The sequence below is a fragment of the Chrysemys picta genome, chromosome 14 (assembly GCF_011386835.1).
Source record: "Chrysemys picta bellii isolate R12L10 chromosome 14, ASM1138683v2, whole genome shotgun sequence".
In the NCBI taxonomy this organism is placed as follows: Eukaryota; Metazoa; Chordata; order Testudines; family Emydidae; genus Chrysemys; species Chrysemys picta.
Genome location: NC_088804.1, coordinates 5,636,034 through 5,656,491, shown reverse-complemented (window position 1 = coordinate 5,656,491; position 20,458 = coordinate 5,636,034). Strand labels below are relative to the sequence as shown.

General features: G+C 57.4%; 1 protein-coding gene and 1 long non-coding RNA gene across 2 annotated transcripts in view; one reads left to right on the top strand and one right to left on the bottom strand.

Moving 5' to 3' along the window:
• Nucleotides 1–304: 304 nt before the first annotated feature.
• On the bottom strand, nt 305–4,799 carry LOC112060654 (uncharacterized). The gene is made up of 3 exons (XR_002889914.3): nt 3,864–4,799; nt 2,197–2,376; nt 305–881 (listed from the first exon to the last, which is right to left on the bottom strand). It is a non-coding gene; the product is annotated as an uncharacterized LOC112060654 (long non-coding RNA).
• An 824-nt stretch (nt 4,800–5,623) lies between these two features.
• HSD11B2 (hydroxysteroid 11-beta dehydrogenase 2) overlaps nt 5,624–20,458 on the top strand; it is a 49,732-nt gene continuing 34,897 nt past the window's right edge. The window contains exon 1 of the mRNA XM_005290787.5: nt 5,624–5,936. Within this exon, the coding sequence (XP_005290844.2) occupies nt 5,684–5,936 (253 nt within the window). The 5' untranslated portion in view covers nt 5,624–5,683. The remainder of the gene's footprint in view (nt 5,937–20,458) is intronic.

Sequence of the window (20,458 nt, the reverse complement as noted above, 5' to 3'; positions counted from 1 at the left end):
ATCTGGCTTCAAGACTACGCTTGATAAGTTTATGGAGGGGATGGTATGATGGGGCAGCCTAATTTTGGCAATTAATTCATCTTTGACTACTAGTGGTAAATATGCCCAGTGGCCTGTGATGGGACACTAGACAGGGTGGGATCTGAATTACTACAGAGAATTCTTTCCTGGGTGTCTGGCTGGTGAGTCTTGCCCACATGCTCAGGGTTTAGCTGATCACCAGGTTTGGGGTTGGGAAGGAATTTTCCTCCAGGGCAGATTGGCAGAGGCCCTGGGGGTTTTCGCCTTCCTCTGCAGCGTGGGGCACTGGTCACTTGCTGGGGGATTCTCTGCACCTTGAGGTCTTTAAACCACGATTTGAGGAAATCAATACCTCAGACATAGGTCAGGGGATTGTTACAGGAGTGGGTGGGTGAGATTCTGTGGCCTGCGTTGTGCAGGAGGTCAGACTAGATGATCAGAATGGTCCCTTCTGACCTTAAAGTCTATGAGTCTTTTGACTTCATCTTACAAATATGTGTAAAGTGGGGGGAAGGGGGAGAGAGGATGATACATGTCTGCCGAATAGGGAGCTCATAAGCTTTCCATAATATTAAAGGGTGTGACCTACCCAGAGATACTAACAGCTGAAGGGATGACTTAAACTCATGGTCTCTAGGCTCTTAGCTCAGTGCACCTTCCCTGTGTCATAAATACTCTTGCAGGAAGGTTGCACCATAACATAACTATATTTCATAGAATCCAAAATGATAACACACAAGAATTCAAAAACAGAGAGAGATGAAGCAGGCTGCTCCCTAAGGCAGGCAGAGGCATAACTCACCCCTCCTTACGCTGGGGTGTCTGGCCCAGGTCACATGCTTCCTTACAGAGCCCTCCACCTGCAAGCAGGACCAGGAAAACCCCAGAGAATTTAAAGTGATAGAGCAGAATTCTAACACAATTTTCCATACACCATACCCTGAGGCTATAGGGACCTGTCTCTGCACAAGGAGAAATGGGTCTCTCTTTCTTCCTCCCTACACTTTTTCCTTCAGAGAGCTGGACGAGAAGGGTTTTGGATGTGCTGGAGCTCATGGTGATGGGACAGTCTCCTGAACTTAGAGACTAGCCTGCAAACTTGGGACAGATGGCAACACTAGTCCTGATTCACCTGCCAGTCTAGCCCAAAACACTCAACCCACCTTGCTGCAGCATATCCTATCTCTAGCCAGCCCAGTGCCCCGGGCCTGGGTCAGCTCAGAATGTCCCCTGGAACCCAACATGTTCCACTTGTCCAACCCCCCGGTCTGGGCCAACTTCTGAAGCCCATCCAGCCCGTCACAGTGCCTCTTGGCGGATGCCTTGCTAGTCACCTTCTGAGTGACCAGTAGCTGGTGGCTTGGGGAAGTGTCTTTGATTTTAATGGGTCTATCTGAGTGCTACGTGCCATGTCAGGGGTGGGGGCAGGAAAGCTTTGCATCTCATCCATGCGCAAGTCCACCTACAGAAAATGCCTGAATTCCTCTTGGGGAATGCCTGTCACCTGCTGTTTGAGAACATCCCCCCACACACACACACACTCACACACACACACGCTGGCATTTCCTGTATTGGCTTTGTTGAAATGGAAAGGCTGTGAACTGGAACCTTGGGTTCCAGCACCACGCCCAGGAAAAACCACCCAGGCCAGTTTGACATTGCGGCTCCTGCCGAGCTGCTGCTGGGGGTTGTGAAATGTGTTTTTCCCCCGCTGCAATGGGGTTTGTTTTTGTAACATGCCCAGCAGCTTTCCCGAGAAGGATGCAAACGTCATTCTTCTCTTCGACAGGCCTGGTTCTCAGGCTGTGCCAGCATGCATGGCCCTGGCTTGCTGCTGCTCCCTCCCCCTGCCTGTGCCCACCAGCGAGGGAACTGGCAACTCTGTGGTAAGCCAGCAGTGACAATGAACCATTGGCAGAGCCTTGGCAGAGCTCCTTGAACCGTGTGTGAGTTGGAGGTTGGCACACGGGGGTGTCTCTGCCGCCCAAACACCCACAGAGGGCGCCAAGGTCAGGCTTGTTGCAGGAGACGGTTGGTGATCCAGGGCAGAGAAGCGCAAAGGATCACTGAGAACTGACTCAGTGAAATATTAAAAAAGGCGCTTTATTAAGTGAACAAGGCAGAAGCAATTACCTTGTGTAATAAATAAGGAGACAAAAAGGGACTTTGACCCACCGTCTCACAGGGCCTGGGTGGGGAGCTCCTGACTCGTCGCGCAGTTCATCACACAGACTCGGCCCCGTCCCAGCGCTCTGCCCATCCCGTTGCCCACCCTGACGGCAGAGCGCCGTCACTCTGAGCTGGCCGGGTTCCACCGGCACACGGGCCAGGGCGTTCGGATGCAAAGAAGAAAGTCTGAGGCAAAGTGGGGCACTTAGGTTAACTTGGCCATTTGTCTGTGGCTACCCAAAATGGGTCAGTGTTGTCACGCTTCATCTTCATCATTCAGAGCACCCGGTGCCCTTCCAGCCCCCTCCACAGCCTGCCCAGCCTCACCTGAACCCCCACCAGCCACTCCCGTCTGCCTGACCTCAGAGACCCCGGACACCTGGCTCTCTTCTCCACACAACCAACTCCCATCCACCTGCTGGGACTATCAGGGGGAGCTTCTGAGGTGGCCTCTGGCCCCTGGAATCTGCTTCACAGCTGCCTCCTGAGAGCAGACACCTACCCGCAGTTGATGAGCTCTGCTCAAGTTCACAGCGCTGGCTTTTTGCTGCCCTTTTCTCTCTCTGCCTTCTTCCTCACGCCCCCTTCCCCACCACACTCACCTCCCCGCCTGCTTCCAGCCCCCCTTGTTACATCTCCCCCGCCCCCAGCCAAACTAACGAACAGCCCTGCTCGCTCAGTCGCGTGCTGAGCGTCATTATCTTCACACGCACACAACGAATGCTGCACGCCAGCCCCCGCCCCCGCTGCATGGCCTCCTGGGCAGTTCCTTTCCTGCTTGCTCTGTACTGGGAGCTGCTAGGGCGAGGACCGGGTGATGTCTCCTGCGTGTCTGCACAGAGCTTGCCACAACAGGGCCCCGTCCTGGCTCACCAGTGGGAGCTAAAACTCTTAAATAACACTTGGCACCAATGCAGCGTATTGCCTGCACCAAGCCCTGAACAAACAGCTGTCGACGGTTGTGACATCCCTGGGAGCAGGTCAGGGTCATTACCCCCATCGCACAGCCAGGGGAAGTGGCTTGCGCAAGGTTGCCTGGCATGTCAGTCAGCAGCCGCCAGGAACAGAATCCAGGTCTGCTGCCACCCTCACACCTAACCACAGCCCAGGAGCAGGGAAATAACCCAGCCTGGCCTAGTAATGGACATGGGCCCCGCCTCTGGGCTTGGTTGCCATGAGGAGCCCCCCGGGACACCCCGCTGCACCTGCCTGGTGGAGAGGAGGGAGTCCTGGGTGTGGGGAGGTGGGTGGCAACGGGCGGCGAAATCAGACTTTGAAAGGTGCAGAGGATGGAACCTTTACCCCAGCCCAGGACTGTGCCCCTCAAGCTGCTCCAGCACTGGGCTTGGGCCTTTATAAATGGAGCTGAAAGGCCCTTTCCCTTTGACCTCTGGCACTTCCAGCGGTAGGCAGAGCTCCGTGCAGACCGGTGCCCAGAGTGGCAGTGCCCACCTGGGTCGTTTCCAGGGCATAGCTGTGCAGTTCTGGGCCACCAGCAGAGTGGCTGGTGTGACTCCAGCCTCGCTGTGTGGGCTTCCACCTCGGGAGTGTCACGGACAGAGATGCTCCCGGGATCACCCAAGATGCCCCCATACTGATTTCGGGGCCCCAGGAGGGAAAGCGTGCAGGAAAGGAGAGACAGCACTGCCCGAGGACAAAGGACTCCTCCTCACCTGGAGCGGGGACATGTATACAGGTGGAGCGCACAAGAGGTGGGACTTTCACTGCCTTCCTGCTGCAGAACACCGGGCACGGAGCTCCATTAATGGACGGAAGGCGTACAGGTGAAGCTCGGCTCGGCTGCAAAGAGGGACACAGGGTCTCGCCGCAGGAACAGGAGGGGAGCCTATTTCAAGGGGCAGCAACAGCGTCAGCAGGAACGTGCGTAATGAGACTTTGGACAAGGGAATCTGTCCCTTCCGTGCAGGCTGGATGCATGTGTCCTGTACGAATGCATTACTGATCAACCCAAGGGTCAGCCCCAGCCACTGGCAGCGGGACCTGGCTGGGAGCTCGCGCTGCACACGCTCTCTTTTTTAAAAATCTCTCTTCTTGTTTCCAGGGTGGCTCTGGGCAGGGATTCTACAGGCTTCTCTCGGGGGCATAGGGGGTTACTCACCAAGCTGAATCCAAACTGGGTGGGTGGAGAACCATGGCCACTGTCCAATGACCGCTCAGTAGCCTGTGTGAGACAGACCATGGGCCAGAGGGAGGATGCCCAGGGGTTAGGGTGTTCACCTAGGACTCAGAACATCTGGCCCAGGGCCTTGGACAAGTTGCTTTAGGCTAGACTATTAGCCCATCTTTAGGCACCTAAATAGCTTTACAAGTCTTAGCCTCTCCCTGCCTGAGTTCCCCAGCTGAGACTCGGGGGTAAGGCCCTGCCCCGGGGTGTTGTGACAATAAACGCATCCACGTTTGTGAGGCTCTTGGCTACTCCAGTGATGAGGGTCCTGTTAGAACCTAAAAGACCAAATTCCCAACCCCCCCTTTCACAGAACCATCGATCAGCCCACGACCGTTTACAAAAACAACAAGGGTGGGCGCTCCCTCCTCGGCTTCTGGTACATAAGCTCGTAGGGGAATGGACACTGTCCCAAGTGCTTAGCTCAGGCCAGGGGGTCTACCAACTTGACTTGGTAGTGAATGAAAGCAGAGAGTCTCTTTGGATCACCTGACTCCAGCAGCTGGGGCTTTAGGAAGCACACCCAGTAATGGGAGACTCTCAGTAAACTCAGGAGAGCTGGCCCCACTGGATAGCTAGAGCTGGGCTCCCCCCACCTTGCAGCAGAGTCCAAGGACTGAAAGCGGGGGGGGGGCGCTTGCCCTGGCTTAGGGCGCCCCGGCAGGGCTGTGCAATGGGGCACTTTTCACTCCCCAAAGAGGAAATAAAGAGCGAAGCGCCGCTTGGCCGGGGAGCTGCAGGGGCGCACGGAGGGGGGGGGACGCTGTCCCCGCTGCGCCCTCCAGCCCGTGGCCCCGCGCCCCGGGGTAGCCGGGCCACCAGCGCAGAGAGCCGGGGAGTGGGTCCTGCCAAGCCGGGCACCCCGGGGCTGGCACTGCCCGGCCGGCCCCCGGGGGCGCAGGCGGCGGAGAGGGCGCCCCGCGCCGCGCACTTTCCTTTCGATTCTTCGAAAGCCGCGGCCGGGCCAGGGCTCCCGCAGCCGGCGGGGGGAGAGGCTCCGCGGCCGGGCCAGGGCTCCCGCAGCCGGCGGGGGGAGAGGCTCCGCGGCCGGGCCAGGGCTCCCGCAGCCGGCGGGGGGAGAGGCTCCGCGGCCGGCCGGGCTCTAGCCCCGGGGGCGCCTCCGCGCCCCGGCCGCAGCCAACTTGGGGCAAGAGTGTGTCGGGGCGCGGAGAGCCAGCCCAGCCCGCGGGCCGGCTCCCATTGGCAGGGCAGGGCCGGCTCCGCCTTCTCCCGGCCGGCCCCGCTATAAGTAGGTGCCGTGGCTGGCCGCTGCCTGTGCCGCACGCCGGGCACCGCTGGCCCCGAGCCATGGAGCGCTGGGTTTACGGCTCGCTCTGGCTCGTCTTCGCGGGCAGCCTCCTCCTGCGACTCTCCCGCTCCCAGCTGCTCCTGACTCGGGCCCTGCTGCACCTGGGGCTGCTGGGGCTGCTGCAGTACCTGTGCCAGGCGTGCCTGCCTCTGCCGCTCGGCGCCGCCCTCACCGCCGCCGGCTGCTTGGCCCTGGGGCGCGGGGCCCAGGGGCGAAGGCTCCCCGTGGTGGGGAAAGCCGTCTTCATCACAGGTGAGTGCGCCTGGCATCTGTGCCCAGGGCTCAGCCTCCCTCCTCCCCGGCGGTTAATGTTTAATCGGCCTGTTGTAGCTGGGACGCCTGCTTGTGCCAGGAGCTGGGTGAACCCGTCTCCGGTCAGCGCGTGCACCCGGCTGCAGTGCCGGGCGGGTGATTCCGTGTGTGTGTGTGTGTGTGTGTGCCCATGTCGGTGTGATGTCAACGGCATGTGTTCACACCAGGTTCCTGCACAAGGGCTCTGATGTCCTGTGGAAAGGGCCCACCCGGCCTGTGCAGCAGAGCCGTGGTTCTGAAGGCTCAACGTGAGATGGGCCGTGCGGATGCCTGTGGTGTGGCGTCCCGGATCTGCACGTGGCTTGGTCGTGAGGGCCGTGGTGATCCAGCCCACTGGATGGGCTGCTGCCGGGCCTGGGACGGAGGGAGGCAGGCTGCCCCTTGGAGCAGGATATGGGGGTGCGTTCGGGGTCCGCTTGGGGGCTTTTCTGCCGTCAGAGGGCTCCCCTGCTGGTGGTGGTATAGCTCGACACCGGGTGTTCCTCCCAGCACCCAGAGTAAGTTACACTTGTATCGCATGGCCCCTGGCTGGTCCTGAGGGCAGGAGGTGGGGACAGTAGCTGGCCCCACTCCGTGGGCAAGGCCTACCACTGGCTGCCCCATAAAACACCTTCCTTCCACCTCCTCCTGCACTCGGCGATCTCTGCCTGGCCCAGCAGAACAGACAGTCGCCCCTTGTCCCGGGCTCCTGCTCTCTGAGCTGGGCCAGCAGAGCTGGACCTGCATGTAGAAGTGCTTCCCTGGCTGAAGGACCGTGTGTCTACGACACAAATCAAAACCCACGGCTGTCCCGGGCCAGCCGACTTGGGCTCGGGCTGTGGGGCTGGTTCTTTGCTGTGCAGGCGTCTGGGCTTGGGCCTGCGCTCAGAGACCCTCCCACCGTGGAGAGCCTAGAGCCTGGGCGCAGCCCGAGCCCGGGAGTCTCTGCAGCAATGAAACAGCCTCACAGCCTGAGCCTCACGAGAATTGTTCCTCGAAGGTGGCGTCTCCAGCGTGTTGCTGGCACGCTGCCCCACGGCTGGATGGCTGGCTAGCCTGGGGCTGTGCCGCTGCCGGGGATGAGTCTCTGGCACTTCCCTCTTGCTCTCTGCAGCCTGGGGGGCTACTGGTACTACATGGCTGTGCTTACTTGTCTGACGGTGAACACCGTGAGATGCCCCTTTATGGGAGAAGTTGTGCACCAGTGAAGAGGGCAAGGTCATGGGACCCTGGGCACCTCGGTCCTAGCTCCAGCGCTGCCCTTAGCTAGCTTTGTTAGTGAATCTCCCAGGGCCTCTGTTTCCCCTTTTGTAAAATGGGGCCATTCATGTGCACACCCACCCATGCCCCTTGGAGAGTGCCAAGCCATCTATTGTAATGGCCAGGGCTTCCCTCTCCAGGGGCTGGCAGGGCGGGCCGAGGTAGCCCTCCATGAGCACTTCCTGGCTTCTTGGATCCTGATCCCTCCTGGAAGGAGCCCACTGACTGATGCAAATCACGATACGCTCCGACAGGGCGAGAGCCATGGTCCGGGAGCTGGTGGGATGCTGAATGTTTGGGCGGGTACTTCCCAAGGGAGCAAGGCCCCTCTCCTTGCAGGAAGAGTGGAGTTTGCTCTTTGGCCGTTTCCAACAACGGCAGTCTGATGGGGTAGAGGTCCCGCAGTGTCTGGAGTGGTGACGGCCTTGCCAAGAGAGGAAGGTGGGAGTGGAGGAGAGAGGGGGGGGCCTTTGGGAGGAGATGAGGCCAGAGGGACTTGGAGGATCAGAGCATGACTCTCGGGAACACCTGTACTCAAGAGGGAGCTACAGAGCTTAAGGTGAGAGCTGACAAATGCAGCAGGTGTGAATGATTCAGCTGAGTGAAGGTCGAGGCGGCTGCTGATACAGGCCATGCTAGGGAGGGCAGAGCAAGCGTGTTCTTCGCTGAAAGCCGCCGTGCGTGATCTGCGTGGGCACATGGATGCTCGCCTGCATCCGAACATGTGCATGTCTCTGGTGGGTCCCTTGGCATTGCCAAAGCGCCAGTGACTCCAGTTCTCCGATTGCAGCGTGCTGACCTGGGATGCAGCAGAGCGTGTCGAGCAAGGCCTGTGTGTGGCACTGCTTATATAACTGGTGAGTCAGTGAGTGGAACGAGGTGTTCTCGCCCCAGGGCCTGGAAGGGACACTCTGCAGGCCTGCGGCGTTTGCTGCCATTTCCTTGAGGTTCCAGTTGCAGCTGGTGACCCGGGTCAGTTTGTGGCTGTGCCCTGGCCCGGACCTCTTTGCAGGGGCGGATGCCAAGTGCTTCATTCAGGCAGGACGGGCATCAAATCAATTTAGCATTTGCATAATAAGTAGCCCCATTCCCTGGTGAGTTAATTCAGGGCCCACTCCTGGCAAACAGGTTCCGGCTCTGCATGTGTCACTCCCTCAGCCAGAGGCACCCAGTCCCCAGGAAGAGGTGGGGGCCTTTGTGTGTCTGACCCGAGCCATGGAGAGCCATGTCTCTCCCCCGCCCCATGCCCTGGGGGCGGGGCAGCCTGAGGCAGAGGAGTGGGGCTCCTCTCTTCTTACACAATGCCGGCCGCAGGAGTGTGTGGCATGCACAGCCAGCCTCTGGCTAGCAGCCCTTGTCTTCGGCCCTCACTCGCTCAGGAGGTTCCCATTGGGCAGTGAGTTCCACAAGTTACCTATGCAGTGTGTAAAAGCAGGATTGTCGCTACTGTGGGCGCAGCAGCGCCGGCCGGTGGTTCAAGTGGCATTCAGTTTATTTCCGGGAGTACCCCACTTTTTGGACCCCTGTTGCTGGCTGTGCGAACGCTCCGAGAATCTGCGTTTTGCTGCTCGGTGTTGCCGCGTCATGCGCTGATTCAGACCGGAGCGGATAGACGGCGGGACTCCTTGTTTATAGAGCATTTTTAGAACACAATAGCTGTGTAACCCAATGGGAACGGGGGGTGAAAGCCTCTTCTACTGGCTGGTCCACAAAGCGGAAAGCCGTTCCTCCTGCAGCTCAAGTGGTACGGCTCTGAGCTGGGAATCTGCCAGACTCTAGGCCGTGCTGTGATCTCTGGGGGATGGGGTTGGAGGCGGGGGGAGGGCTGTCACTCACAGACAGATCTCTTTAAAACCGATTGTTTAAACCAGGATTGGGCAATTGTGGTAGCAGACTCCAGGGGCTCCTGTGGCCATCCCTCCTGCATGTTTGTTTGGGTCGTGGGGGCACCTGCTCGTGGGCGGAAAGGCAGGATCCACGCAGGTGGGAGGGCAGAGCTGGCAGATGTGCAGGCAGGCAGTTGCTCCTGGCCCTAGTCGGGTTCCAGGCGTCCATGGGCGGCTGCAGTGTGTTTTGGGAAGCGAGCGAAGCTAGCGGCACCCTTCTGGGGCTGTCGCACCTCCTTGTGTTTAGCAGTTCTTAGTCAGTAACTTGTAAGTGGGGAGCACAGACCTCAGCCCTGGATGCGCGGGGAGCCCGGCTACTGCCGTCTCTGCTCCGAACGAGAAGGGTGTGATCGGATGGGACCGGCATGGTGGCAAAGGAAGCGTTCACTCTCTTGCCCTGGGAAAGAGCAGAGCTCTTTGCCCTGACTGCAAAGATACAGAGGGGGCAGGGAGAGAGGAGATCGTCCTCCCACTCTGGACAGGGGAATGGAAGCCCTGGGAACAACCACTCCTGCGAGACTCCTGGGAGCCCAGGGAAGGGCTCTGGGAACGGCTGAGCTGCTGCCCTTAGGGGCTGGCCCTAAGTGGGCTCAAACTAGCCTGCCAAAAAGAGCAGTGTGGACGTGGCAGCTCCGGCAGAGGCTCGGACTCGACACCTGAGCTCAGCCCCAGATGGCCGCTGGGCCTGAGATGCTGCTTGATGGTCGTGGCGGCTGCGTCAGGACCCACCCAAAACGATGGCCGGTGAAATTCAATGTTGATCGATTGCAAAGCCGTGCACGTTGGAGGGCAAACAGGAATTGCTCAAACACCTGGCAGGGTTTGAACTGAACCGCCAGAGGTGCTGGCCAAAGGTCCCCTTCAGTCTCCTCTAGCCACAGGCGGTTCACTACAGCTGGCCCAGTCTGGATTCCGGCCAGGCCCCGAATCCAACAGCAGGAGCACGGATGGATGAGCTGCTGCTGTCAGCGGCTGGAAGGTGGGCAGACGTCCATTCGCATCCTCCTGGACACCTCCAACATTCCCCATGGTCAATACAGAACATCCGTACCCTTGGTCATTTCCAGTGGCTAACTGCTCTGTGTTTAAACATAAATACTCCTTATTTCTGGTTTTAATGTGTCTATAGGGCCGGTGCAAGGAAGTTTCGCGCCCTAGGCGAAACTTCCACCTTGCGCCCCCCAACCCCCCCAGCCCGGCAGCAGCTCCCTGCACCCACCTCCGCCCTGAGGCGCTCCCCCCCCCCACGGCAGCTCCCCCCCGGGAGCCGTGCAGCAGCTCCCCACCCCAGCTCACCTCTGCTCCGCCTCCTCCCCGAGCACGCCGCCCCCGCTCTAATTCTCCTCCCCTCCCAGGCTTGCGGCACCAAACAGCTGATTGGCGCCGCAAGCCTGGGAGGAGGGAAAAGTGGAGCAGCGATGGCGTGCTCGGGGAGGGGACATAGCAGAGGTGAGCTGGCGCTGGGAGCTGCCGCATGGCTCCCCAGGCCGGGGCGGTGGGGAGCTGCCACGGGGGGGGGGGTGTGTGCCTCAAGGCCGGCGGGGTGGGGAGCTGCCGCAGGGCGCCCCCAAATCAGGCTAGACCTTTCTCTGTCAATTGAAGTCTGTTATTCAATATCTGTTCCCCGTGCAGGTACTTACAGACTGTGATCAAGTCACCCCTTAGCCTTCTCTTTAAGCTAAACAGACTCCAGGAGCTCAAACTCTCACTTATACAGCAGGTTTTCTAAGCTTTTAATCAATCTTGTGGCTTTTCTCTGAACCCTCTTCAATTCATCAACATCCTTCCTGAATTGTGGGCACCAGAACTGGACAGTATGCCAGCAGCATGTTCCCCAAACTGGTGGTAATCTCTATCGTAAGATTTCACCAAGCCAGGAACAAATGTCCTTCCAAAATACTATACTAGTTATTATGAAGCCACAGACAGTCTCCCTCAGGCCTCGCCCCTCATGCACCACCCAGACAAACCAGACTTTATGATGAAAGGCTATTAAAACCAAAGTTCGTCGCATCTTAAGTTCTTCCAGCCCCAGAGAGGCACCCACTCACCCCAGGGCAATATGGACTTCAGGATCTCACCAAAAAAAACGCGCTGATGCCAATCCTCTAGTAAACTAACCTATTAATAACTCTTTTTATGACTAAAACCTTTTGTTTTAAAGTGAATCGTATATATTACAGTTGATTTCAGCGTCTGTAGATCAGTACAATAGCAGTGATGTTAAATCGGCTAGCTTGCAATATGTCTTTCTGGTTTACCCAAAAGAATGGTCCTCAGTCCATTGTTCAAAGCTTTCCTGGTTAGAAATCACAGTCCAGACATGTGGGGCAGGAATGAGGCTGGGAGATGATGTCACCTTTCCCCCCCCCCCCCCCAGTCCATGGCTCAGACACGGAGCGATGCATCACTTGCTGAAACATGGGGTTTCCATTGTCTCTGTGCTCTGAGGCGTCTTCAGGAGGGGTCCACTCAGGGGCATGCATAAGGGGGTGGGGAAAGCAGGGGCCTGCTCCCCCAATCAGTGGGGGCACAGAACTCCTCTGGGGCTGGGGTGGGGAGAGCGAGCTCCTCTGGCTGCAGGGGGCACAGAAAGTGCCTGTCCATATGCAGCCAAGTTTTTATTCTTGTGCATGCCCCTGGGTCCACTGGAAGAGTTGATTCTCCTTAATGCCCCATTGACACCTGACTGGCTAGTCTTGATGTCAATCTGTCTTGTGGGTGTTACGCAGGAACACAACATCTTTAGTAACAAGTATGTTTAGAAACCATAAAATTTCATATCTTCATACCCAATGACGGTTCACACATTTCCCTGAGATGTGATCTGTGGAACAGTGCTAACTTTTCCAATGATACCTTACAAGGCATACTTTGTACAAGATTTATCACAATTGTATAAGAGCTGTGACAATATTCGTGAAGACGGTCCCCTTCCTTTTTATACAGCCTCACAACGTATACCTACCCAGGTCACCCTGTCTTCCCGTTTTAAATATTGGCATAACATAGCTTTCTTCCTGTCTTCTGACACTTCCCTTGTGTTCCAAGATTGATTGAAAATAAACAAATGAATCTGTGAGCAAATTCATCCGGTTACATGGAACTTTAACTGACCTCCACTATATCAACAATGGGTGAGCGTAACCAGTGAAATAAGTGACCACAGGAATGGTAGGCCTTCCATCTCTTGGAGTCTTCAACACTGGATGTTTCTAGACCAAGCTTAGCCAATCACAAATTACTGGGTTCAGTTCAGGGGTACCTGCGTGAAACGTAATGGCCTGTGATAGACAGGAGGTTAGAGGATCTAATGATCTATTGTATTTAGATGGAATATACAGGCCCAAAGACTAACAGGTGCTAACAAGACCCTGCCACTGTCCAACATGACAACGTTAAACAAAGCTCAGGGGCTGGTACATGGAGATCTCTGCCTGCTTAGTCCCATGGCAAACCCAGCATTAAACGTCATTTAACCTTTTAGTAAAGATACAGAAGAAGGCAACCCAGTTCAAGTCTTTGAAATGTCAGGTGTTAAGTCAGGCTTCCGCCCTTGTTCCCTTTCCCTTGTAGCTGGGAGAGAGCCTTTAGAAGGAAAAAACCTTTGTCTGACAGTCCTTTCGCTGGTGTAAAGATAGGAATAACTGTCCTGTTGGGGCAAAGATCAGAAATTAGTAGAGGCGGGCTGGAGCTGTTGGTTTTGTTGCTGCTGTTAAAGTCCGATCGCATTTCCTGCACGACAAACACATGCAGAAGCCAAGAGAAAATGCAGCTTCTGTCTCTGGTGTCGACTCTCACTTATACCCTCATGGCTGGCGAAACACAGGCCTGGCTCTGGGATAGTCTGACGTGGGGCTGCCTCATTCTCTCCTGTGGAAGCTGTTCCGCTCTGGATTAGTAATGAAAGGGTGATTGGAGCAGGGGGACCAGACCTTACGTCTCCTGCCTCCCTGAGGGCCCTAAACACCAGGTTCCAGAGTCCTTCTTTCTGGCCGAATGACTAGTTCAGTATTTCCGGAACAATCCGAGAGTGACTGTATGAGACTGGTTCTGTAGCCCGATGGTTTAGGAACCCGCCAGGGAGAGAAATAAAAAAATGTTGGGAAATCCCAACCTCCCCCACAGAATTTCAACATTGTTTAAACTACATTTTCCATCCAAAAAATGCTGTCAGAAAATTCCTGAGCAGCTCTAGCTTCATGTCGCTTTGGGCCCCGACAGTCTCCTTTTCAACGTGCTCATTTGGCCTGACCTGGCCAGAGGATTTCACACCGACTCGGTTGCATCCATCCCAATAACCGGTGGCTGAGCTAGAGCACATCTCTTGGACAGGCATCCGGTCTTGCCGACGACCCTGCCTTGCCCAGCTGGCCCATGGTGAATGCCCCTCACTATTTGAAAAAGGGCTTCTTTCCAGTCTGAACTCTGCTGACTTCAACTTCCACCCACTGGAACCTGCCTCCTGGATTGCAACCCTCTAGCGTCAGATCTGTTCTCCCTCTGTAGGTAATTATAGAGTGTGATCAAATTACTGCTTTACCTTCTCTTTGATACACTGCATAGATTGGGCTCCTTAAGTTGTATGTTTAAGTGCTCCGCTGAACCGTGTACTGAGCATTCAAGGATGTCATTAGCCCTCTTAGCCAGCATTGCACTTATCTACCATGACCTCCAAGTCCCCCCACATACACTGCTTTCCAGGATACAGTCCTGATCCTCTAAGTGTGGCATGTATTCTTTGTTCCTAGATATGTGACCTTGCATTTGGCCATATCAAAATGCATGTCTGAATGTACTCGATTTACCAAACAATCCCAATTGTTTTGTGTCAACGACCTGTCCTTGTGTAGTTTACCACCCTATCAATCTTTGTGTCAGTTGTAAAGCTCATCATATCATCTTCCTGATCACTGATAAAGGAATGAAATCTCATTGGCCTAAGAACAGGGTTCTGCTACAAATGTCCCATAACGCATTTTCAGATCTGTCCGATAGCATTATTATTATTATTTTAAAGTGACATTAACTGGATTAGAAACTGGCTAATACTTTAATCAAAATGTTACATCATGCTAAATCAAATGCCTCCCAGAAATCAAAGTATAGTGTAATTGCAGTCACTGTTATCAACCAAACTTGTAATCTCATTAAAAAAAAAAAAAAGATCTAAAGGTCACTTGATGAGACCTATCTCCCGTGACACAATGTTGACTTCTATTAATTATATTTCTGTCTCTAGTTCTCTATTGCTACAGTCCCACATCAGCCTGACATCCATCCCAGGAAACAAAATAGTGGAACCGCTATCTGGCCTGTAATTTTAAAGAGAGGCACAAAATCAACTAATTTTCTGGAACTTCCCCAGTTTGCCTACAATTATTCAAAACCAACAGTCCAGGCAGCCCCTCCCCAATTTTTTTAAAACTCATGGTGCAAGTTATCTGGTCCTGCAAACTGAAGAGCGTTTCGCATTAGTAGATGCTGTTTAACATCCTCTTTAGTAACTGTTGGAAAAGCGTGTCCAGCAGAGAACCGAAACGTGGCTTATCGCTCAGGCCCAGATCCCCAAAGGGGCTCAGGCAGTGTCAGCTGCCTTGAAAATCCCAGTGCTGCACAGAACCTGAGCTCTGAGCCCAGGCTCGCCGTACGATGAACGGGGAGAGCACGGCACCTTATTGGGATCCCCCAAAGCCCTGCTGAAGCTAGCGCAGGGAGAGGGGCGTCCTTCTCAGAGGTGCCCTGCTCTGCTAGCAATCCCCTACCAGGAGTCAGGCTGCTTTGGTACCCAAGTTGTTCTTGCACGAAATAACTTAGGCACCTACCTAACTGTGCTCAAAACGCCTGAGGAGGGTGGGCGGGTCAGGGAGGGGCCTCCCTTATAACCTTTAGCCTAGTGATTAGGCCAGTCCCCCAGGATGCGGGAGTCCCCAGTTCAGTTTCCTCCCTCTGTCTGGTGAGGAGAAGGGACTTGACCAGGGGTCTTCCACCTCACAAATGAGCCCCCCTCACCACTGGGCGAGAGCGTCTCTCCCGCTCTCTCTGGCCCAGGTAATACTGAATTCAAGTGGAACAGCTTCAGCAAGAGAGACTGACGTCTGGGCATCCCATCGCTCAGTGGTTAGACTCCTGAGATGGGGGAGACCCCTTCAGACGGAGGAGGGCCGATTGTGGGGTCTCCCCCACCCTGGGGGAGTGCTCTAAGCCCTGGGCTGAAGGTTCTGCTGGAGGCAGCTGGCTCCCCCCAGCTGTTCTGTGCAGTTAGGCGTTCTCCCCGCACGAGGCCGGCCCTTGGAGAAGACAGGCAGAGGGATGCTCATATTCACGTGGCTCGGGTGGGGGATAGGCGTCCCAACGCCTACAGTGAGGCAGCAGCGCGGGGGTCTTGAGGTAGGTGCCTAGGGAACCCTTCCAGCAGAGCCGTAGTTGCCTTCAGGGCTAGGTAGCGGCTGAGCAGGGGTTTCAGGGATCATCTAAAATTGCGACACAGACCAGGGCAGAAAACATTAAAAAACAAACACTGCAGCAGCCCCTTGAAGACGGTGCCCAGGGAAACTGCTCGTCCCTAGACCTGGCCCTGCTTGGGCACCTACGTCCATTTGTGGATCATTCTGACCCTTCCATCTTTTCTGCATCGTTCTGACGATTCTACCTTCTCCATCCGGCAGACGGGGGGGAGAGGGGCCTGGCAAAGAAGCTGTGGGGTTTATGCTGAACTGTTTGGGGGGTTGCTACAGATTGTTGGTGCCCTCAATAGCTGGTGCCCTGAAGAAAGGCCTGAGCGGGCTCTGGAAGTGGTGGTTAATGCTTCCTGGCATGGGAGACAGGCCAGCAGCCTGCAGTATCTCTGGAACATCAGAGGGGTGGCCGTGTTAGTCTGGGTCTGTGAAAAGCGACAGAGTCCTGTGGCACCGTACAGACTGACAGGCGTATCGGAGCGTGAGCTTTTGGGGGGGACACCCGCCTCCTCAGACGCGCGTGGTGGAAATTTGCATAAATACATATGCAGGAGTGCTCGTTCCATCATTTCCCCACACCAGGGGCTCTTGCACCATCTGAAACATTCGGTCCCAGCCGCTGTAGGAGACAGGAGGCTGGATGGACTCTCTGTCTGATCCCCAACAGCTGTTCTGAGGGATGGTAGCTTTCAGTGCTGCCTCAGTTTCTCTAACACTGCTATTTTCCTTGTATGGCCCTTCAGAATTACCCATAGCAGCCCTGGATCATTTCCCCTTCTCGGTCCCCATTTTAACCCCCTTTTTGGACACCGCTCTAATTTTGGAGGGGCTGCCCCGGGCCTCCCCAGTCCCTCCCAGGAGGGGAGGCCACAGGGCAGCACTAGAGATGGACTCTAGGCACCCTGCCCCCAAGCATCCAGGTGACCCCCCACCCCCACCCCTAGAACCAGCCCTTTGCAGCACGCTCCCCACCTCAGCCCATGGAGAGGGAGCTAACGCTGGCTATGCCTCCTGGTCCGATCCTGTGGCTGTTCTGTTTCAGCTGCTCGGGTCAGAGGCACCGCTCTGCGCCTTCTCCCTCCACGTGGGCCATGCCAAGAATTTGTTCTCTCCTGCTCGAGTTCACCTCGCCCATTTATCACTCAGTGCTCCAGACTTGAGCTGCGGCCAGGAGGCGCTGGCTCTCCGGCTCCCCCACAGACACACGCTCTTTTGTTCACCTGTTTCCCCTTCCCAGAATCAAACCTGACACTGGAGCTCCTCTTCCTCCGTGTGTTCAGTGCCTGGCATCTGCACGGCCCCTCTGCCCCATGCCTGGCAGTCCCCCAGACTCGCTGCCCCTGAGCCATTCCCAGGCTGCCAGCGAGGGGAGCCCGAGATCGCCGGGGCCCGAGAGTGCACGTCCAGGCCCTGCTGTTGGTCTGTCAGCCTCCGCCTCAGCCCAGTTTGCCTGCGGCTTTGCCTCCCGGCTGCATTGGGGACGGGAGGTGATGCTGAGCGTCCTAAGGGATTGTGACGGAGCACTGGCTGTGTAGAGAGGGGAGCAGCGGCTGCTCCAGGCACCAGCACTCCAAGCGTGTGCCTGGGGCGGCAAGCCGCAGGGGGCGGCGTGCTGGTCCCTGCGAGGGCGGCAGTCAGGCAGCCTTCAGCGGCATGCCTGCGGGAGGGCCGCCTGTCCTGCGGATTCGGTGGCAATTTGGCGGCGGGTACGCCGAAGCTGCGGGACTGGCAGACCTCCCACAGGCATGCCGCCGAATCCACGGGACTGGGGACCTCCCGCAGGCATGCCGCCGAAGGCAGCCTGCCTGCCATGCTTGGGGTGGCAAAAAAACTAGAGCCGCCCCTGGATGGGAGGCCCTGGATTAGTCAAAGGAGTAACCTGCAACAGGCTCGCTGCTGGAGCCTGGAGGGGCCTTTCCTGGATGGCTCCGTCTGGGGGGAGGCAGGACAGTCTGGGAGGGGTTATCTCCACCCATCAGTTTTAGGATCTGTTCAGTTACCGGCCACTTTGCCAAGGGCTAATGTGCATCCGAATCTTCTCTGCATTGGCAGAGGGTCTCGAAAGCGCTAAACTTTTTGGTTGGAGTATATTCCTCCCCCCCCAGCCTGGATTGCAGAGGGTCAGTGAGATGGAAGCTGCCGGCTTTTCCCTTCACCATCCTGCGATGCAGCAAGGTTCAGTCACGGGCAGCAGGAGGGTGTGTGGAGGGGTGCACGTCAGAGGAAGCATGGGGGACCAGGAGTAAGGAGGTCTGTGCTAAAGAGCACAGTAGCTGCCTTGCAATAACTTGACATCTAGGAAGAGGGGTGAGCCAAACGGCTGGCACGTGAGAGGCAGGGCAGGCGGACACCGAGAGCAGGTGCTTCATGAGTGAAGTGCAGGAGTACAGTCTGGGTGTGTGTCTGCCAGGACAATAGTTGAAGGGTTAGGCATATGCACAGAGTCTTGATCCACACGGCTCGTACCTGCTTACTCAGGCCAGGTGTCTCATTAGCACCAGCATTGTCTCTGGACACTCGTCACTGTATCAATCGCGATATTGTCTCTTTCCCAGGTGGCTAGAGCAGGACTCCGTTTCGCTTACCACGGCAAACTGTAATCCCGAGGAATAAACACCCCACTGGGCGTGTCTGCCGTCCTGGGCAATCGCAGGCGAGGGCGTACAGGTGTGTGCCAAGGGAGGGGTTTATTCCAGCCAACAGAGGCGCCGGTGGAATGGAACAGGCGTGGGAGCTGCCCAGTGGGTTAAAGAGCAAATGCAGAACACGACACATGGAGGCAGGCACAGCTGATGCTGCATGACTCATGTCTGAAGGCCCCTGGGCTGTTACCTCCTCGGCCCTGGGCGCAGCAGCAGCGTGCGTGGCTCCATCGGCGCTCTCTCCACAAGTGCCCACGTTTTTCTTTGGTGGGTCCTTCTAGCCGGAAAGGCCTGAGCCTGGATTTTGCCTGTGTCCGTGTGACTTGCGTGGCCAATTCTTAGCCTAAAGGGCTTCCTCCTGCCGTCGGTCACCCCTGTGCATTCCCCCATGGCTGCCATCACTGGGACGTTCTCCCAGGCTGGGGACCTGACGTGTTTCTCTAGCAGCAGCAGCTGTCCATTTGCAGTAGGTCTGAGTGACCTGTTCTGGGATGAGCTGGGCAGTGAGGGGAGCCCCCCAAGGGTAAATGAGCGGGGCAGCACGCAGGGCTGGTAGAGAGGACCTGCTTCGTCTGGGGTGTCCTCTCCAGAGGATGCAGCTGGGTGCTGTATAGGGCAGTGTGTGCTACGGGGCAGGCTGCCCCCAAGCCAAAAGCAAATCCGGCAGTAGGCGGCAGGCTGGTCACAGGCCCTTCCCCCGTACCGCTCCCTGCAGGCCTGGGGCAAGCCGGGCGCTGAGCGTAGCCAGGGTCTAAGTGTGGGGGGAGCAAACATAAAAAAGGCGCCCCCCCCCTTGGCTCCTCTGGCCACGCCCCCCCTTGGCTTCTCCCATTTCCCCCCCAGATTAACCCCAGGGCCCAGCTCAGGACTCCTGTGGGCTTCCTGGGGGTGTGGATACCCCCGTCCCCCCACGGTCCCGGGAGAGTCTCTCCTGCCCAGCCCGCTCTGCAGGTGTCCCCCGCCGCGCTGCGCCACCCGGCCCCACCCGTGGGGTCCCATCTCCCCCGCCCCGGGCTCCTGCGCCGTGCCAGGGCCCCCCGTCCAGACAGTGCAGCCTGCGCCCCTGCCCTGCGGGCCCGGCCCCGGGGAGCCCCTCGCCCGGCGGGGACCCCCCAGTGCAAGGCACCGGACCCCCGCCGTTCACCTTCTGTCCTGCGCCGCCGCCTGTCCCCGGCTGATCCCGGCCCCGCGCTGCGGGCGGATCCCGGCTCCAGCTCGGGGAGCGCTTGGCCGCCGAGCCCTGAGCCGCCACAGGAGGTGGCTGTGCCCGCGGCGATGTTGGGGCCGCGTGGGGCGCGATGGCCGAGGAGCCGGCCCCCTTGCTCCTCCGGCTGCCCCCCCCCCCGTGGCTCCTCCAGCCATGCTGCCCCCAGCGCCGGCCTGGCAGGCGCCGCTTTTGGGGAATGTGCTGAGGGGAAGCGGCTGCTTCCCTTGCACCCTGCTAGCTACGCTACTGTATGGTTCACGAGCTGCTGAGTAAACCATTGCTGGGAGTGGCCGCCACCGAACGAGCGGCCTGCACGACGGGAGTCCCGTCTCCGGGGCTGATGTCCGAGGCCAAGCACGGGCACCTGCTGGGAACTGTGGTTCAAAGGGGGCTAACCTAGCATTCGGCCCAAGCTGCAGATTGCTTGTCCGGTTCTGATCCAGTTCCATACCAGGGGTGTTCGGACTGGGGGGTCCGGTTCGGGCTGATCCCTAGTGACGCCACCTGCACTCCTTCACTTGTCTCACTAGCTTACCCCTCCTCTGCTGCTTGCACTTATTGGTGCTGTGCAGTTTTGACACCAGGTTGTGGTGCTGGTGAACCAGGTTCCGGTTCTGTGCTGGGGGGAGGTCGGGCATGGGGGCTTTTGGAGTAAGAGCAGAGTTCGTGTTGAGCAGGGAGCTCTAGTTCCCTGAGCTCCCCTCTGAGGCCAGGCTCCATTCTGCAGGTAGTAGCCACCGAGCTCCCCTCTTGGGGAGGGGGGGCTCTGTTCTGCGTTGGTGATGCTCCCAGAACCTCCCAGGCCCCCTGCGACACAGCGATTCCCTCTGTCCCCGGGACGGTTCCTCTCTCCCCTGTGAGCGCCTGGTTATTCCCTCAGGGTTAAGGTTTGGGAGGCTGGACGGACACTCCAGCTGACAGCAGTACAGAGGAGCCCTGCTTTGTTCACCCAGCCTGGCTCCCTTCCCAGCCCCTTGCTGGTCAAATGCACAGCTGCCCAGTCCATCCGCACCAAGGGGCATCCACCGAC